Below are 18,705 nucleotides of genomic sequence, written 5' to 3' on the forward strand. Positions count from 1 at the left end.
TTTGGCCTTTTATCTCAAAGAAGAGCCACAAATCTTTCCCTCTCACTTGGGATGACTGCTCCCATCCACCTTGGTTCCCGAAGGAGAAGGCAGCCTCACCTCACCTGGTGTCCTGCATGAATGCTAGGTGGGAACCCATGCTGCACCCAATATCACAGAATGAGGTGTCAGGGGGCCAGGCAGACCTGGGTTTGAGTCTTGGCTTCTTCTTTTAGGAGCTGTGTGGCCCTGGACAAATGAGTGAGCCACTCTGTGGCTCAGATTCCCTTCCGTAGAATGGATATAAATAATCTTTACCTGTAGGAATTAAGTTAGTGCTTCTAGAGCATGTGGCGGAGTGAAGCTCTGAGTAAGCTGATAAATGGCAACCATCATCACTGTTAGGATCATGGTCATGGTCGTCATCATACCTTGGCAGACAATGGATGGGCTATGCCACCACCCTCGCCTGTCCAGTGGTATTAATTTACACACACCAACCATTTCTGTTTCACTTTGTTCATGGAATCTCACTTTCTGATGACAGGGAAGAAGGGATCAGGATGAGGAGCTTGAGATTTCTCATTGCCTCTGGGAAGCTTCCAAATGGGCTTGCGTGTCGTGTATGTTCATGTGTGTATATGTGCGTGCACATGAGCATGTGCGTAGAGCATGTTTATGTACATGTGTGCATCTGTGTGCGTGCATGTATATGTATATGTGTATATGTGTGTAAAGCATCATTTTCTGTTGTACTCCTGTCCTGTCTTCCTCTAGCTAACCAACTGCCTGGGGCCCTCCTCCCCTTGCCAACATTAATCCTGAGATTTCCAGCACATCTGCTGGGGCTTCTGGTGAGATCTCCCAGGCTGTCAGCCTGGCTCCTGCTCAGTTGCAGCTGAAGCCCCAACTGCCTCCGGAACTCAGCATGTCACTGGTGCTCAGGCCTCCCTCCCCCAGAGCCTGCAGTGCCTCCTGCATATGCTAACGGCACCAGGAGTCCAGGCCTTGTCAGGAGAGCAGGCCTCTCTTCTCTTGCTCCCACAGTCACCAGGAGAGCACTGCAACTTGCTTAAATACCCCACCACCCCTGCTCTTGATGCCAGCTAGGAGATGGTGATGCCCAGGGTTAAGGTAATGAATCATAAAGGGAGAGGGCAGGAAGTCGATTTTTATGGATTTCCTAAAAGGAAAAATGAGTCAGAGACTTGCAGCTACTAGGTCCTTCACAGAATACCTCAGTTGGACACAAAAAGGAGGAAATATCTGGAACTCAATTCTGAATGACAAGTTAACATATGGAACATGGCCTGGGGATACAGGTTTATACTTATGACTTACTTTTTAGGTGAATTACAGCAGTTGCTGTACCTTAAACCATCTGCCTGCCACACTGCTAACCAGAGTGTAGAAATCTCTACAGTGATTCTCAGACCCCATGGCGAAGAATGTGATTGTCAGGAGCCAGGAAAAACCTTCCTGCCTGCTCCCTGAATCACCTGGACTCAGGCTCCAGGCCACCATCTCGCAGGGTAGAAGCACACATGGGCGCCTGTCTGTGAGCATGATTTAGCCAAGGCTGCAGCAGCAGAAGCCTGCCTGGGGTGACACATAGAAATCATGGCAATGCTCAAGCAGCAGACGCTTCATGGAGCCACAGGTGAGACCTGACACCAGGCAGCTCCTGGAGGGTTCAACTGATGGATGCAGTGCTGTGGAACGCAGGGCTCTAACCCACACCCGGGCCCCAGTGTCTTCTAGGACCCCAGGGAGCTCTCCCTTTTATTGGGATGCATGTGCCCATCCCACAGCCCTGAGCAGTCAGGAAGGTGACTCCATTTTCCTTGCTTAACTAGCAAGCAAAGGTCATCAGTGAGGTAAAGTATCTTTCCCCAATCGTTAGAGCACAGTGAGATCAGTCAGCCTCAGCAGCCCAGGATCCTCAACCCCTAGATGGTCGCCTGCCTTTTCAGTAGGTGCATGGTGCTGTGTCTGCCTCTCTGTCCTGCAATGTCTGTCTCACAAGCACTCACATCCTCCTTGCTCAGAGACCTCACTGCAGTATGCTGTCTTCCTTTCCTTTCTTCCTCCTTTCTTACAGGATGGGGTTTCTGGGCCCAGATCTAAGTTTACAATTTATAGCTCTTGAAGAATAAAAAGAGGCAAAGCCCCCTCCTATGGGGCTGACGTTCTCACCTGCAGTCACAGGCACTAGGCTGAGAAGTCACCAGTACCTTCCTGACACACAGACCCATAATGCATAGGATAGGACACGCTTGACAGGAAGGGAATGAATGCGCTGCTCCTGCCCTAGAGTGACTTCCCTCCCTCAGCCCCCGCTCGAGAGGCTCTGTTCATTCCAAGTCTGCCTTGCCATGTCTCACCCGAACCCCCTCACGCCTACCTCCTCTCTCTCAGGTACCAAAGCACTCAGAGTCTAGACTGCACTGCTTAGAATTCTTCTCACAGAGCAACCTGAGTTGCCAATAATTTAAAATTTTAGAAGAAACAACTTTAAGAGGTAGCAGAATTACAAGCTGGGCAGGAACACATGCTCTTATGTGTGGAACTGAGGCCTCTCCACTGGGCCCCACTGGAATGGACCCTAGAACTTCCTGGAGTCCTTCATCTTCCAGTCCCCACCCCAGTCCTGGAGGAGAACGGGTCACACCAGAATCACGCATGCCCTGTGGTGACCTCTCCAGCGCTTACCTGCACCCTTGGGCCCTGCATACCTCAAGGCTGCTTTCCTGAATCACCCTCATTCAAGACAACACAGGATGCTCCAAACGGTTCCCCTGATGTGATATACTAAAGTCATACTACAGAGTGAGGACAGGTGGTTCTTAAACACCATGGAGACCCAAAGACTGAAAAGAACTTACTTAGCTCAAACCAGGCTCCAGGTTGGAGACGAAAAGGCAGCAATGGCTTGCAGGAACTGCTAATTGCTAATCGGCTATGAATATGGATGGGCCACCAGGATCACCTCCATACTGAGGAGGCACTCAATAGACTGCCAGATAGCTGGGGTTTTACAACATTATCAGTATTTACAAATGCATGAACAAGTTATTCAGCAGGGTTCTTATGTTCAGAGAATTAATTTCAGACGGCTTTATTACAAAATTAGTATTCATTCCAGCCTCCTGCTAAGCAAGTCCGAATCTCTACAGCAGGGTAGGGGGTGGGGGCGCAGTCAAGCAATCCCATGGCATAGGGCCTGGCCTCAGGACAGCCCCATGCCACGTCCCTCTGCTCTCCTGGACTCTGCATGGATAAGGAGGCGGGAAAAGGCCAGGCTGGGGCTGGCTTATCCCAACATGGCGCAGTGGCCTTGGGCCTACTCCACTGCCCAAGGCTCTTTGGAAGAAAGGGCTGTTCATTATCTTACCCATCACCTAGGATATCCCCATTTTACAGATGAGAAAACTGGTGGAAGAGAGGGAAGTGGTCATCTGCCATTTGCTCTTTCTCCTTCCTGCCTTCCCTGACCTGGACTCCTGGTCTGGAGGTGGCCTGCCTTTGTAGGGCCCTGTGCTAGCTGTGAGCCAGACCCTGAGCACAGTCCCTGGGCCAAGAGCCCTGACTCCTGCCTGGCCTGGAAGGGAGCCATGCTGTTCAGGAGTCCCGTTTGGTCCCACTCCCGGGATGCCACTTCTCATGTTTCCTCTTCCAGAAGTAGGCTTATGCAGACAGTCTGTATATACAGTCCCTAGGTCTGTAACTAGTGAATTCTGACTTCCGATGTAAAGAGTCCCAGGGTTCTCAAGAAGCCACCTTGTTCCAAGAGTTATCTGCAAAAGGAGCGAGTAGAAAGCCCCTGACAGAACCCTAGAATTCAGGATTTGCACTGTGGAATTGGAAGATTCTGGTATCATCACAGGCTTTCCAGACATCTGAAGGCAGAGCAGGATGCTCTGCCTTCAGATGTCTGGTAACTTTTGGCCTATGCTTTTGTTTTCATGGTGGAATCAGGGCAGCTTCTGTGCCTAGGTCTTCTCATAAAAAAGAGAAAAAAATAGCATCACCAGGGCTGGGCATGGTGGCTCACGCCTGTAATCCCAGCCCTTTGGGAGGCCGAGGGGGCAGATCACATGAGGTCAGGAGTTTGAGACCAGCCTGGCCAACATGTCTCTACTAAAAATACAAAAATTATCTGGGAGTGGTGGCATGCACTTATAGTTCCAGATATGTGGGAGGCTGAGGCGTGAGAATTGCCTGAACCTGGGAAGTAGAGGTTGCAGTGAGCCACTGCACTCTAGCCTGGGTGAAGGAGATCTTGTCTCAAAACCAAACAAACAAACAAAAAGCATAGCTCACACCCCTACTCAGGAGAGCTTCCCTACAGGATAAGAAGGATAAGAAGATTCACAGGAAGCAGGCCAGCTCAGACCATTGTGCACAGATAACCACAGTGGCCAGCAGCACTAACAGGGTGTGAAGCCAGAACGGGGGACAGGTGAGCCCCCAGCCCCAGGTCCACTCCACTTCCTAAACATCCTCTTCAAGCCTGGGATGGTACACCTGCTAGACTGAATATCTGGAGTTGGGACAGCAGGGTCTTAATATTTGTAGACTAGTCTCTTGGAGAAAACACCCTATCAGAGCTACAAAATGGTGGGTGGGGAGCTAGATAATTATGCAATATGTGGACCATGGTGGGGTGTGATAAAAATTGAGAGAACACATTCAGGCCTGACAAGGGACATGGGTGAGAGGCAGAAGAAACCTCACATGGAAATTTGGGAACTGCAAATACCCAACTCAAAATGCCAATGCAAAGGGAAAGGAAAGGCATCACCTAAGTAATGTAAGCAGAAAGTAAGAAATTCAAGGAAGGCGCCTCCTGTGTGTGGCCCTGGGCCAGCATTCTCAGTGCTGTACTCACCCCACTACCAAGGGACCCAGCAGACTCAGGTCTGCTGGGGCCTGAGATGCACCATGTGTCAGTGACCCAGAAGAAAGTACAAAAGGGGGCCCAGCACGGTGGCTCACGCCTGTAATCCCAGCACTTTGGGAGGCTGAGGTGGGTGGATCACGAGGTTGAGAGATTGAGACCATCCTGGCCAACATGGTGAAACCCCGTCTCTACTAAAAAATATATAAAAATTAGCTGGGCATGGTGGTGTGTGCCTGTAGTCCCAGCTACTTGGGAGGCTGAGGCAGGAGAATCACTTGAAGCCAGGAGGCAGAGGTTGCAGTGAGCCGAGATCGTGCCACTGGACTCCAGCCTGGCAAGAGCGAGACATCTCAAAAAAATAAAAAAGCAAGTGCAAAAGGGGAGAGGGCCACAGGAGAAGGCTGCTCTTGGAATTTTTTGTGGGCAGTTTTGTGCCAGCTCCTTCTCCATGTTTCTCATTCCTTTCTGACTCCAGGGTTGAACAATGTCACTTACTACCAGCCCCTTTCACTGCTCAGATGCAGCTGGGGGCCTGGCTGCCAGCAGGGGTCTGAGAAACTGGTCCATCTATGCCTCTGTCTCTTGTGCCTACCTCCACTCCCACTGTTCTTGGGGGTCAACATTAGCAAACAGAACACCTCCCACAATCTCCAAACTCAGACACAGCATTATTTATGTAAATACAACACCCCCATTCAAATTTTAAATACATCATCATGCCAAGTGACTTCATCTCACCCAACAGGAACATAACAACACTGGGCTAACTCTCTCAGGGGATCATGCTGCAACCTACTCCCCTCTTATACCTTATCCCCACAGCCCAGTAACTTTGAAGTGGAAACCTGTACCTCACACCTGACTACCCCACAAGGCCAGCTGGAATTTAGGGGCTGAGTCCCCATGCCCACCCCCGGGCACTTACTTCAGCATGTCCTTGTCCTTGTTGAGGTGCTGGAAGAAAGAAGGCTCGCAGATGAGCTGGCTCTCCTGGCACACCTGCTTGCAGGACTGTCCAGGCTCAGCAAGCTTGACCTGCAGGGCGCTGAGGGGCGGCCACATCACTTGCCCATGGCAGAAGTCCTAGAATGACAATGAAGCCATCAGCCACAGGTCCAAGGACATAGCCCTGCCAACCAACCCCGGCAATGGGAGGCAGCATGCTGGGAGAGAACAGGGCTGGAATGGGGGAAGAGTTGGGAGCCACGCAGATGGCTGGACTGGGGCTGAGCTGGAATATGCCTTCGGGTCAGGTCTTGACCTCCCTAACCCCCAGCTTACTCAACCTCATGATGGAAACCAACAGCTGTGCCTTCCACAAAGGGCTCCAGGATGAGAGGTCATACCTGTGATGAACACCGCACCACCCCTGCCCATGAAAGGTGGCTATTCTCAACCGTCGTCATAGACACATACTCAGCCAGGCTATTCAGAACCTCTGCGCTTCAAGGCCCATCTTTAGGCCTGCCTCCACCAGCTGGTCTGTTCCCTCTCTCTGATTCCAAAGGCACTGTGTCTATCTTAACTCAGCAGTTACCTATTACGACACTGTTTCATGTGCGCTACTTTTATCTCAGTGGCAAGGTTCTGACACTGTGAGGTGAAGATCATGCCAAGGAGACTGCAGACACTTCTGATACCACCTCATATGGTGCTATGTCCTTGATAGGGACTTAGTGCTGGCTGGTTGAAAGCAAGTACAGTAAGTCCTCACTTAATGTCATCAATAGTCTCTGAAACTGCAGTGTTAAGTGAAATGACCATATAAAGAAACCAATTTTACAAGAGGCTAATTGATATTAACAAGAGTTAAGTTTCTATAGCACATTTCTTGTCAAAAACATCACCAAACTTCTAAATAAAGACCCAAAACACTTCTAATATTAAATACTGAAACAAATGTGAGCTATACATACATTTAAGAAAGATTAACACATAGAAGTAAGATAAATTATTCACTCAGTTTTTGGTGAATCAGTGAGTGATGACAGTTGCAGTGGTGTTGGGTTCAATCAAGGAATACACATTTGTGAAGTGAAAATCACAAGGAATGCCTCTCCCACCTCGTAATTCACTATCAATCACTAACATGGCACCACAATCAGGCCTGCCTCCACCAGCTGGTCTGTTCCCTTCTCTCTGACTTGGTGCATGTGTACGATTATCATAGACTTTATGAAGTCTTATTGTACAATAATTTGTATTGATACATTTGTTTTCAAACCCTCTTATTCCAGCTTAGGGTTAAGGGTGGCTGGAGCCCATTCCAGCAGCTCAGGGTGCCAGGCTGAAAGCAGCCCTGCACAGGACACGGTTCCATCACAGGGTGCACTTAACCCATATCCCCACTCATTCATGCTGGGACCATGTAAACATGTCCGTTCACCTCAGGTGCCCAGCTTTGGGATGTGGGAGAAAACAGAGTCCCTGGAGAAAACGCATGAAGATGACAGAGAATGAGTTGACTCCACACAGACATGGGGTCAAGCCAGGAATCAACTTTCTTCATTCTCAACATTATAGCAAAATGACATTATTTGAGAATCACCGGTATAACATTTCGTTTGTTCAACAACTGAAGAAATAGTCTAAGTGGCATGTGATAGGATGAGGAGGAACATGGCACCACTACCAAGAATGTACGTTAGGTGCTCCCAGTGGGGCAAAGCCAGTCTTCCCTAGGATCTAGAGGGAGTGGAAGAAACCAGCAAGTACAAGGAGGCCTTGGGGATGAGGAGAGAGTTAGAGGGCGGCCCCTGAGAAGCAACATGGAGTACCAGCATCAGCGGTGGTAAAGAAATGTACTTTGCAATGAGTGTCCTTCTGGAGTATCCTACTTTTCCTCATGATTCCTTTCCAGATCTGTGTGGAGGAGATGATCAATAATTTTAGGGCCCAGGGCTCCTAGCACTAGTGCAGGCTGAGGAAATGTTTCTGCCCTCCCTTGTCTGTCATGTGGAATGCCACCACAGGGACATGAGGGCCTCATGCTACCAGGAGGGTCCCTTGGCATAGAGATGGGTATAGCACCGGAACAGAGGTTGGTCAGAGCTGCATCCAGGAGGTATACTGTTGCCATTTCTCTCTCTTTATTAAACCTTGTGCTTGTATTTGTTTTTTTGAGATGGAGTCTTGTTCTGTCACCCAGCAGGCTAAAGTGGCACGATCTTGGCTCACTGCAACCTCCGCCTCCTGGGTTCAAGCGATTCTCCTGCCTCAGCCATCAGAGTAGCTGGAACTACAGGCATCCACCACCACACCTGGCTCATTTTTCTATTTTTAGTAGAGACAGGGTTTCACAATGTTGGCCAGGCTGGTCTTGAACTCCTGACCTCAGGTGATTCACCCACCTCAGCCTCCCCAAAGTGCTGACATTACAGGCACGAGTCACCGTGCCTGCCTTGTATCACTTTTAATAAGCCAAAAGACAACAAGAGAGAGCAAAGCCAAACTCACCCCAGGCACTGCAGGCGGCTGGCCCTGAGAGCACATCCTGTCTCTTGCTTTTACTAGCTGTGTGAACCTTCGGGTAAAATATCTAACAGTCTGAAGCCTTAGTTTCCTCATCAGAAAAAGGAAGATGATACTGAGATTTCTTAGGGTTATTGCTTCTTTCTACCTCCTTGAAGGAAGAAATGCTGAGAAAGGCATTGCCTGCTAAGAAAGGCAACTGCAGGTTGCTACCAGGTTACTTGGTGATAGCTTCTCTTAGAGTCTCCTTAAATCTAGGATCGTGATTCCAACAAGGCAGGCAAACCCACTGCTGCCCTCCACTCATGTGTTCCTATCATAAGGGGACTCGACTACTCCAGCCTGAGCAAGTTTTGGTGGTTAACAAGCAAAATGCTTCACCAAACAGTTGGCAGGAAACCTGAAACATGGATTCTTACCAGCTGAAAACAGAATTCCCGGAAGGTCTCATAATTCAGAGATGAAAGAAACACACTGAATTATTGAGGGATATTAGGATGCAGCTTAATCTTCTGAAAATGATGCACAGTGGGTGAGTGGGTAAACAGAGCGTCCCAGGACCCACACAGCCCTGGGCAACACCAAAGACAGACATTCAGACAGGAAGACCCTCAAATGACTCCTTACATTCATGGTGATTTTGGGCATAATCCAGGCCCCTGTTAAGCCATGGGTGGCAAGATAACTTGAGTCTGAATGCTGCTACTAAGGCTGACAGCATGGCTGCACAGACCTGTAGGACCCTGAATGGGGACACAGTGATCACTGGTGGCCGTTGCTTTCTTAGGTGACAGGAAACCTGCTGGTTGGCCTTCGACACTCTGCCCATCCCATCAGGACGGCTGACATCAGACAGGAAGAATGAAAGCACACAGTGGTCAATGGAGTTACTGATGATCAGAGCTTAATGGGGGCATGGGCATTTGGAAAAGGTAAAGTGTCTTTTGACTGGCTAAGGCATGCAACTTTGTTTATATAGGTTGAATATCCCTTATCTGAAATGCTTAGGAAGAGAAGTATTTGATTTTTTTCAGATTTTGGAATATTTACATATATATAATAAGCTATCTTAGAGATGAGACTCAAATCTAAACATAAAATCCATTTATGTTTCACGTATACCTTATACATGGAGGCCAAAGGTAATTTTATATAATATTTTAAACATTTTTATGCATTAAACAAAGCTAAAGTACTTATGTGTAAAATTTTCGATGGTAGTATATGTTGGTGCTCAAACAGTTTCAGATTTTGGATTTTCACATTAGGGATGCTCAATCTATAATTTTTTTTTTTAAGATAGAGTCTTGCTCTGTCGCCCAGGTTGGAGTGCAGTGGTGCAATCTCAGTTCACTGCAACCTCTGACTCCCAGGTTCAAGCAATTCTCTTGCCTCAGTCTCCTAACTCACATCCACCTAATTTTTGTATTTTTAGTAAAGACGGAATTTTGCCATGTTGGCTGGCTGATCTCAAATTCCTAACCTCAGGTGATTCGCTCACCTCGGCTTCCCGAGGTGAAATGCTGGGATTACAGGTGTGAGTCACCATGCCCAGCCCACTCAACCTGTAATTCTTTTTTTTTTTTTTTTTTGCCAATCAGTTTGAGCTTATGAGGTTGCTCAGGTTAGTTAGTTATGAGGTTGCTTATGAGCTTGAACTGATGACCTCGCCTTCGCGAGCGCCATGACCTCCGGCGGGAGCCACTTTGGACCCCCAATTTTTTTTTTTTTTTTCAACCTGTAATTCTTTAGGAGCAGTTGGGTAACTTCTACAGCCTTTATATTTTGTAATAATGAGATTTTTAAATCCACATACACCACAGCATGTGACTGAACAGAAAGGATAAGACAACCGGGAAATCTGGACTAGATCATATCATCTACATCAGAAGAAGCCAAGTGGGAATGTTTCTCTCTGTGTTAGATTTGGCTTGACCCAGTCCTGGATTAGGCTGGGGAAATGAAGATCTATGAAGGCTGTCATGGCTTGTAAGAAAACTTATGTGACACCTACAAACAGAGCTGAGGGCAGTATATCTGTACCTGTTGAGTTTGGGGACTCTTTAGAGACTTGGCTTCTTATTCATGCTCATGGGGCATAGGAAGCAGCACAAAGGTAACACTGAAGCCAGAGGCTGGGCACAGTGGCTCATGCCTGTAATCCCACCACTTTGGGAGCCTGAGGCGGGGGAATCACCTGAGCTTAGGAGTTCGAGACTAGTCTGGCAAACATGGTGAAAACCCGTCTCTACTAAAAATACAAAAAAATTGGCTGGGTGTGGTGGTGGATACCTGTAATCCCAGCTACTCAGAAGCAGGAGAACTGCTTGAACCTGGGAGGTGAAGGGTGCAGTGAGCTGAGATCGCGCCACTGCACTCCAGCCTGGATGACAGAGCAAGACTCCGTCTCAAAAAACAAAACAAAACCCTGAAGCTAGAGCAGAGCCTTGCTTCGTTTGACAAGGAGGAAGTGACATGGCAAAGGAATGTGCTTCAAGTCAAAAGGAGCAGACTGGAAGCCTTGCCCTACCACTGTGGAGCTTTGGGCATGTTATCTGGTCTAGTTTCTTCTCCTACTTGTCTGCAGAGAGTGACACTAATAGATGGTAAGGCATGGAGCTGAGCAGAATGCTAACAAATGGCAGGTGCTCCATTAACACTCCTTTCCCTCCTGTTAGCCCTCCTTGGAAGAGCTCCCTGTGCCCCATAGAGCTTCCAAGGTATGGCATGGGAGACATCTGCAGAATCTGGGCAGCCCTAGATGAATGACCATCTTGCACCTCAGCCCCAGCAGGGCAGGATGGCACCGCAAGGCCTAGGCAATGGGAAATGCTCTTAAAGCTTCACTGCAGGGCTGATGTGCCCTGTTTCTTCATTTCTGTGTAAACTACAGCAGCCTCCCTTCTCAAGAACCCCTTCAATGGGCATGCTTAGTTCAATCCTGCACATGAACACTGGAGCTGCAGAAACCCTTTCTGGTGGTCCCCAGGAGCATGGTCTAGCATCCTCTCAGCAGTCTGTTTCGGGGGTCAATAGAATCAGGAATAGTAAAAATAGCAGCAGAACCTTCTCAAAGCTTGGTGCCACCTGGAAAGTCTAAAGGTGATCACATTTAACAGAGGGAGGCCTGAAGGTGGCAGGAGAAAGCTGGGGATCTGGTTAAGATTCTGACTTCCAGATGTGGGACTTCATAGACTTCTCTTCAGCTCTGCCTGCTCTTGCACATAAAATGAGGATAATGCCATCTGTCCTTCACTCCTTTTCTAATTTCTATGAGAGAAAAATGAGGTGACTGATAAGAAAGAACTTTGAGATGTTAAAGATCATGCTTCAAGGTTGACCTTCTTCGCTGCAAGGGTCTGGATATATAAGTTAAGTTGATTGATTACATATGATAATTTACCCACACCCACAAGAGCCACCTTTTGGCCCAGTTGCTTGTAGGGCACAACTGAAATGGAAGCCCCTGTCAAAGCCTCTTCTCATCCATAAGTGCCAGCCCCACTGGGTGCTCAGAGAAGGCTGGACATCCTCTGTTTCATTCAACTGCAGCACAGGCTAATAAGGCAGTGCCAACTTGCCTTATCTCCTTACCATAAGCACTCATTCCTTCATTCATTGAACAAATATTTGCTACTAGGCACAAAAGCAAAAAGGCTCAGAACTCAGACTGCCTGGTGGACTCTTAACTCCTCTGTTATTAATTAATCATAATGTGTAACATGCTCAGAAAAGTGCCTGAGATGAAAACACCATGTGCATGTTAGCTGTCACCATGACTACATGCAATCTAGTCCCTGGAGTGTGAGGGCAGGGATGATGAACCAGAGGAACCACAAACCCCTGCCTTCATAGGGCTTGTATTCAGTGAGGGAGACAGAAAAACAATAGATAAGTCAATATACATAGTACATTAAAAGGTGATAAGTATTCTAGAAAAGAATGAAGTGGGACTGCTGGCAGAGATGATGTCCTAATAAGGCATCACTGAAACGGTGACAGTTGGAAAAAGACACAAGGAAGTAAAGGGGTGAGCCATGCAAGCATCTGGGAGGAACATTTCAGGCAGAGGAACACCTAGATCAGAGGAGCTGAGGAGGGAGTAAATTCAAGGAGGAGCAGGGGCTTCTGGGTAGCTTGGCAGAGTGTGTGTATTATGGGTCAGAAGTGATGGGGTCCAGGAGGGCCCCAAAGTCAGAGCTTTCGGGTCCAATTGAAAGGTCTAGCTTTTCCTTGAAGTGACATGAAAGACACTGAAAATTTCTGGGAAGAGCAGCTATAGGACCTGTAGTGCTGGGAACAGACTGCAGGAGTGAAGCAGAAGCAGACAGACAGGAAGCTGGTGCAACAGCACAGGACAGAGACAAGACTGAGACCAGACACGGCACCTCTGTTATAAACCCCCATGAAACACTCACGTAAGCTGGCTTTGACGGTTTCCTCATTCGTTCATTTAGTACTTTACAAATGACTGGTAAAAATCTCCCACTGGGTGTTGGAAATACAAACATGAAGGAGACACAGTGTACAGTGTACACAGCCCTCCCTGGGCTCAGAGGTTCAGTGAGCAGTCTAGTAAGAGAGGCCAATACTGAAAAATTACAGAAAAGAACGAAACAAATGCCCAAACAGGATGCACAGGCCACTTGCAAAAGGAAAAGATTAACTTTAGGGATGGGGAAAGTGGTGGGAGCAATCAGAGAAAGCTTCCAGGAGACAGGGAAGCCCATCTGGGTTTTGTAGGCTTCAGGGAAGTTAGTAGCTTACCTCTAACATGGTGCTTTGCAGATAGTTGTTGCTGGGAACAGACTGCAGGAGTTGCTGAACTAAACTGAATGTTTTTTTGCATCCTGAGGCTTTGACAGTAGCAGAAGTAGAAAAGGAAGCTATTCTAACTCAAAGAGCTCCTATGCAGCCAGAATGAGATATAAACAGTAATTTCAAATCTGGTTAACAAGCCCGCTTAGAACACAGAACATCTGCATTCCTCCCTCACAATTATTCAACCAGTCACCAATTTCTCTATATGTGCTTGACTATTCTGAAATTTCCATGCAGCAGCCATAAACCAAAGAAAAGTCTAATAACCAATCGATTTATGAGACAGAACAATGTCTAAACAAATGAAGACAACCAACCCTGAAGAAGAGGAAAGAGCACCACCTCTGTGAAGAAGGCTATTGGCAGCCTAGGGAAAACTCCGTAAAAATACAGAAAGGGCCAGAGATGAGGAGGAGAATGCTCCCTGGGAGAAATGCTAGGTGGAGAGGCTGGCTTGTTTGCATCCTCTTGATTGGCTGGGCCAGCGGAAGGGTCACTTGTTCAGAGCAAAGCAGAGGAGCAGTAACGGAAGTGCCAGAGAGGGCTGAGTGGTGTGTGAAAAGGGGTCCAGAAACCCCTCACCCGACCCACTGCAGCCAACTCTTTCACAGAGTTACTAAGCCCATGAGAGATTCAGTGCAAGTGGATTTTGGCAGGAACCCACATTATCTGGAACCAAGAACACAGGCTCAAATATAAATGTCTGCAGGCAGGATCTGGAGGAAGAAAAACCAGAAATTGACTTAAAAAAATAAGTTGGTAGGACAGGTAGGATCATGAAAATGGTGTTTGGGCCAGCTATCTGAGGGATAAAGCACACATTTGTTATCTGTGTTATAGCTGAGAAATCCAGGGCCTGGCATGGGAAGTGTTCCATAAATACTGAGTAACTGACTGGATTAGCACACCTCAGGTGCCAGGCTGAAACTGACCATTCTCAGCCTGTGCTTTCTCTTAAAACAAAGTGAACTGTGTCTGCTCATGGCCCCAGAGGTTGTTTCCCAGAAGTGAGTGTGAATTTTTGTTTCCACAAGAGAAACAGCGAAAGTGCCTGTGAAACTGTAGGCTCCTGTACGCAGCAATCTCCATGGATGATCTCTACATATGCAAACCCACTGAGCAACGAGCTCACCTTTAAAGAGCCGAAACCAAAACCTACCTGATTCACACACTTCTAGCAATCTACCCAGCAGAAATAAAAACGTAGGTCCACACACAAATCACATGTGAATGTTCACAACAGCACCACATTAGTCAAAACGTAGAAATAACCCCAAAGCCCATTGATTGGTGAATGGGTAAACAAATTGTGGTATTAATATATCCATACATGGACTACTACTCAGCAATAAAATCAGTTCTGACACATTTAACAACATAGGTGAACCCCCAAAGCATATTGCTAAGTGAAAGAAGCCAGAAATCTCCAGAAAAGGATAATCTAAAAAGGCAGGAAACAGATCAGTGGTTTCCTAGGGCTGGGGTAGGAGCAAGGACTGACTGCTAACAAGAACAAATGTGTTTTTTTGGGGTGATGAAAATGCCACAAAGCTAGAGTGTGGTGGTAGTTGTGTAACACTACCAATTTGCCAAAAAAAAAAAAAAAAAAATCATTGAATTGTATCCCTATATGCAGTGAACACGTCAATGAGCCAGTTTGAAAAACATACCTCGGTTGGTTTCTGGGCTCCTGCAGCAACAAATAGCGAAGGCTTTGAGATCACCCACATGGGCCAGGCATTGTTCTTAGTGCTAAACGCTATCAACTACTCTATCCTTCCCAGCCCGATGGGTAGGTTGCATTATCCCTACTTCTCAGAAGAGGAAAGAGCACAGAGATGTTAGGTAACTAGCCCAAGGTCAGAAACACAGTGGCAAGCAGAGCCAAGATGTGAACCCAGGCAGTCAGCCACTAGGGTCAGTGCTAAATCATTACCTGCCCTGTCTCTTTGGATGCAGGAATGACTGGGTAAAGAAAAGCTATTGATTTCTCAAGAGGAAACATTCCTCATGCTAGTACCAACCTTCTCTTTTCACTTTCTTCCTCTTTCCTTGAAATCTGTCACCTCCACCATTGCTCCCACTCTTGGACCATCCAGATTCGCAACAGGCTTATTCTTACATCTAGAACACTCCACAGTGAGTTTATTTTAGGCTCTGATGAACAGACGTCCTGGGACCTTCAGCTGATTCCACAGACATCCTTGGAGTTAACTCTATTTTTCACCTTCCATCTCTTCAGAATGCTTTTCACATGAATTACACAGCTCTTTACAAATTAACATGACTCTAACCATCCTATATATTTCCAGTGTCGTCTTTACAGAAAATAGAAAATAGGATTTAAGAGCATATGTATGTTTTTTTTTTTTTTGAGACGGAGTTTCGCTCTTATTACCCAGCAATGGCACAATCTCGGCTCACCGCAACCTCCGCCTCCTGGGTTCAGGCAATTCTCCTGCCTCAGCCTCCTGAGTAGCTGGGATTACAGGCATGCACCACTGTGCCCAGCTAATTCTTTTGTATTTTTAGTAGAGACAGGGTTTCACCATGTTGACCAGGATGGTCTCGATCTCTTGACCTTGTGATCCACCCGCCTCCACCTCCCAAAGTGCTGAGATTACAGGCGTGAGCCACCGCGCCCGACCATGTACGGTTTTTACAAATCAATCTGAAATTGCCATTCCTTCAAAAAAGCCCTGCTATGCTCTCTGACCTGAGGCTAATCTAGACTTTCCCAACATATGCATAACGAAAACCTTAATGAGCCGAGACACATTCAGGATAGGGAACAACAGTGCTTGATCTTAGATTACAAAGAACTTCCCCATGCTGGAGACAGAATCTCTTTTAGAGAGCTGATTTAAAAGAGCATGCACTCTGTATCAACATTTTTAGTACAGTAAAGGGAGTGGGGACATTAACAGCAAAGAGAAAGTGGTTTTCCTAGATCCCGGAGTCTTTCTCACTGGGTGCCTGCACCCAAGGAGGGTTAGGTATGAGGTGAGTTTCCTGCTGGCGACTGCTCAACTGTACACTGAAGCCCAGGGTGCCCTCAATTACTGTCACTTGGGTCCCTCTGGTGCCCACTGGCTGAGCATGATGGACAACCTGAAAGTTTTTTTGGGTAAAAGCTTCCGTGTTCTCCTTGCAGATCACATGGATAACTCTGAAGACAGATATCAGCCTAATTAGGGCTGCAGTGGTCCTACCATTCAAGGTATAGGAAGTGCCTCCTTGGAGCTCAGACTTTCCTGTTCATATCAGGAACACCTCTCCATCCTCACTGCTCTTTGACGATATCTGTCTAGTTGTAAAAAATAACGAATATTCCAACCTATAAAATACTGGGGCCTGCTTCTAAAAGAAGTAGAAAACCCAATCTGTGAACCAATGGGGTCTTGTCTTCCCATCTTCCTTCTGGCATCAGGGGAACATTCTGGGTTCAACAGAATCTCTGGAATAAACTCAAAATAGCCTTCCTTTAGTGCTCATTTAGGAGCATTTGGAGAATGTTTAACAAGAAATGCCCAAACACAAGATTCCTGGAATGATTTTTTTCTAAGCACCAATTTGATAGTTCCACTGCTCCTTTGCCTGTGACAAAGCCTTTCTTTAGCTTCCTATTGTCCCAGAATCAAACTGGAATTCTTCAGCTAAGCCCCAGCATCTTTTCACATTGTGCAATCTCCTCTAGCCTGGTCTCTTACCTCATCCCTCTCCTTCAGTCAAGTGTTTATAATTCCCTAGGACATTTTTTTTTTCTCCAGGCCTTTACATCTGGACTTGTTCAGCCTTCCCTCTGTGCTACCAGTTTGCTTTCAGGATCCACCTCCTGCAAGATGCCTTCGGATACACTCTAGAATTTCTCCCCAGTCCTCCCTCTGCAGGCTGGGCCATGTGATCCCAAAGCATCCCATTACTTCACTATTACTAAGCTGAGTTATTTATGCCTTGGTTGAGTAACTATTTTCCCTAAGAGGAAATAGAGACAGGCAAAGAGGGTTTCAACAGCAGCTGTTAGGGATCTTAGTATGATCTCCAGACAGCTACCAAGATGGCGGCAAGAGCTGTGATGTCTTAAGACCCACAATTGAAGGAGGCCCTGCAGCTCCTCCCTACAGCTGCAGGAAGGGTGAGCAGGCTTTGAAGATGCAAGAAGATGGGAAGCAAAGCTCTGGACACCTTCTATCTCCTGAGGTCCTGGTAAGTACTGTTTGTGCACACTTGGCCTCACATCAAACCAGTATCGAATCTGATTCCACAACCTGTGAGTCTGATAACTGTGAGTCTTGGTTTCCACTATCTAAATAATGGGGTTATTACTACCACCTCCAGGAATTACTGTGAGAATTAAATGAGATGATATTTTATGATGTGTTTGGCACACACTGGCACAAAATCTGTATGGATGTGGTTGCTAGAGTTGTGATGATACTGTCATTCCAGTGTCATATAAAGGCCGAATGAGATAAAGATTCAAATGGTTTCTCATGAAACCAAGTAATTATATTATAAAGTAGTATATTACAATACAATATAGCATAATATATAAATAATTGACAGTACCAGTTTGCATTTATTGAGCACTTAGGCTCTGCTCTAAGCACTTTGTACGTATTACTTCATTCAATCCTCACATCAGCCCTATGAAGTAGGTCCTATCAGCATCATCCTTGTTTTACAGATAAGGAAACTAAGGAATAGAGAGGCCAAGTAACATGATGAAGTCATGCAACTAGAAACACATGGTGCCAGGAGTAAAACCCACGTGGCCTGGCTGCAGCACCTGTCCTCTTGCTGCTAACAAATCTCAGCGTATCAGACACACCACACCCTGAAGTACATGACCATGGCTCCCAACTCCAACAGCAGCACCCAGGACTGTCGGCTGCTCGCCAGAGTTTCAGTCTCCTCAAACCACCAAGTCTTCCTTTGAAGCCCACCTTGGGCCTACTTAGATTTTCAACACAGCATTTCTATTTTCAGCTTGCACCATCCTCATCCCCTATTGTGTAAAGATCCATTGATTGCCTTAAAAAAAAGCTTTACTCTTTAAGAAGAGCACCTTATTTCTGGAATCTAGTCAAAGAGTTCATATTCTCCTACCCACAGGGGTTCTGAGTCTGTCTATTTATAGCTCTGAGTTGCTTTTGAAGTCCAATGAAAACGTTATAAAATGATAGCAACAGGCTCCTAGCCTTTACTTCCAGGAGCACATGCTGCAGCTTCCAGACCTTATTGGGGAAGATGGGACTCTCAGCACCCTCCTTAGCTTTGTCCTGCTTTTTATTTGTTTTATATACTTACTACAAGGTTTCATTTGACAAAGGGTCCTGCTTTTAGAAGATGTCTGAAAACCTCTAAAAAGTCCTAACATTTAGAATTGCTGAACATGTATTATTAAAAGAATGGTTAGAAACAGCTGCTTATTCTTGCCTTTCTTAAGGTGAGAAATGAAGATGAGGCAGGAACAGAAAGCTGTCTGTCTCTCTCCCCTCCCAAGTCTTCCGGATGAGCCTCAGAACCCA

The 18,705-nt window shown here is 46.7% G+C and overlaps 1 protein-coding gene across 7 annotated transcripts in view; it reads right to left on the reverse strand.

Moving 5' to 3' along the window:
* Positions 1–18,705, reverse strand: part of MGAT5 (alpha-1,6-mannosylglycoprotein 6-beta-N-acetylglucosaminyltransferase) — a 326,791-nt gene that overhangs the window by 6,856 nt on the left and 301,230 nt on the right. For all 7 annotated transcript variants that reach the window (XM_054257690.2, XM_008998990.5, XM_078327938.1 and 4 more), the window contains one exon: positions 5,808–5,965. In XM_054257690.2, coding sequence (XP_054113665.1) covers positions 5,808–5,965 — 158 coding nt within the window. The remainder of the gene's footprint in view (positions 1–5,807; positions 5,966–18,705) is intronic.

This window comes from Callithrix jacchus, chromosome 6, assembly GCF_049354715.1.
Source record: "Callithrix jacchus isolate 240 chromosome 6, calJac240_pri, whole genome shotgun sequence".
Taxonomy (NCBI): domain Eukaryota; kingdom Metazoa; phylum Chordata; class Mammalia; order Primates; family Cebidae; genus Callithrix; species Callithrix jacchus.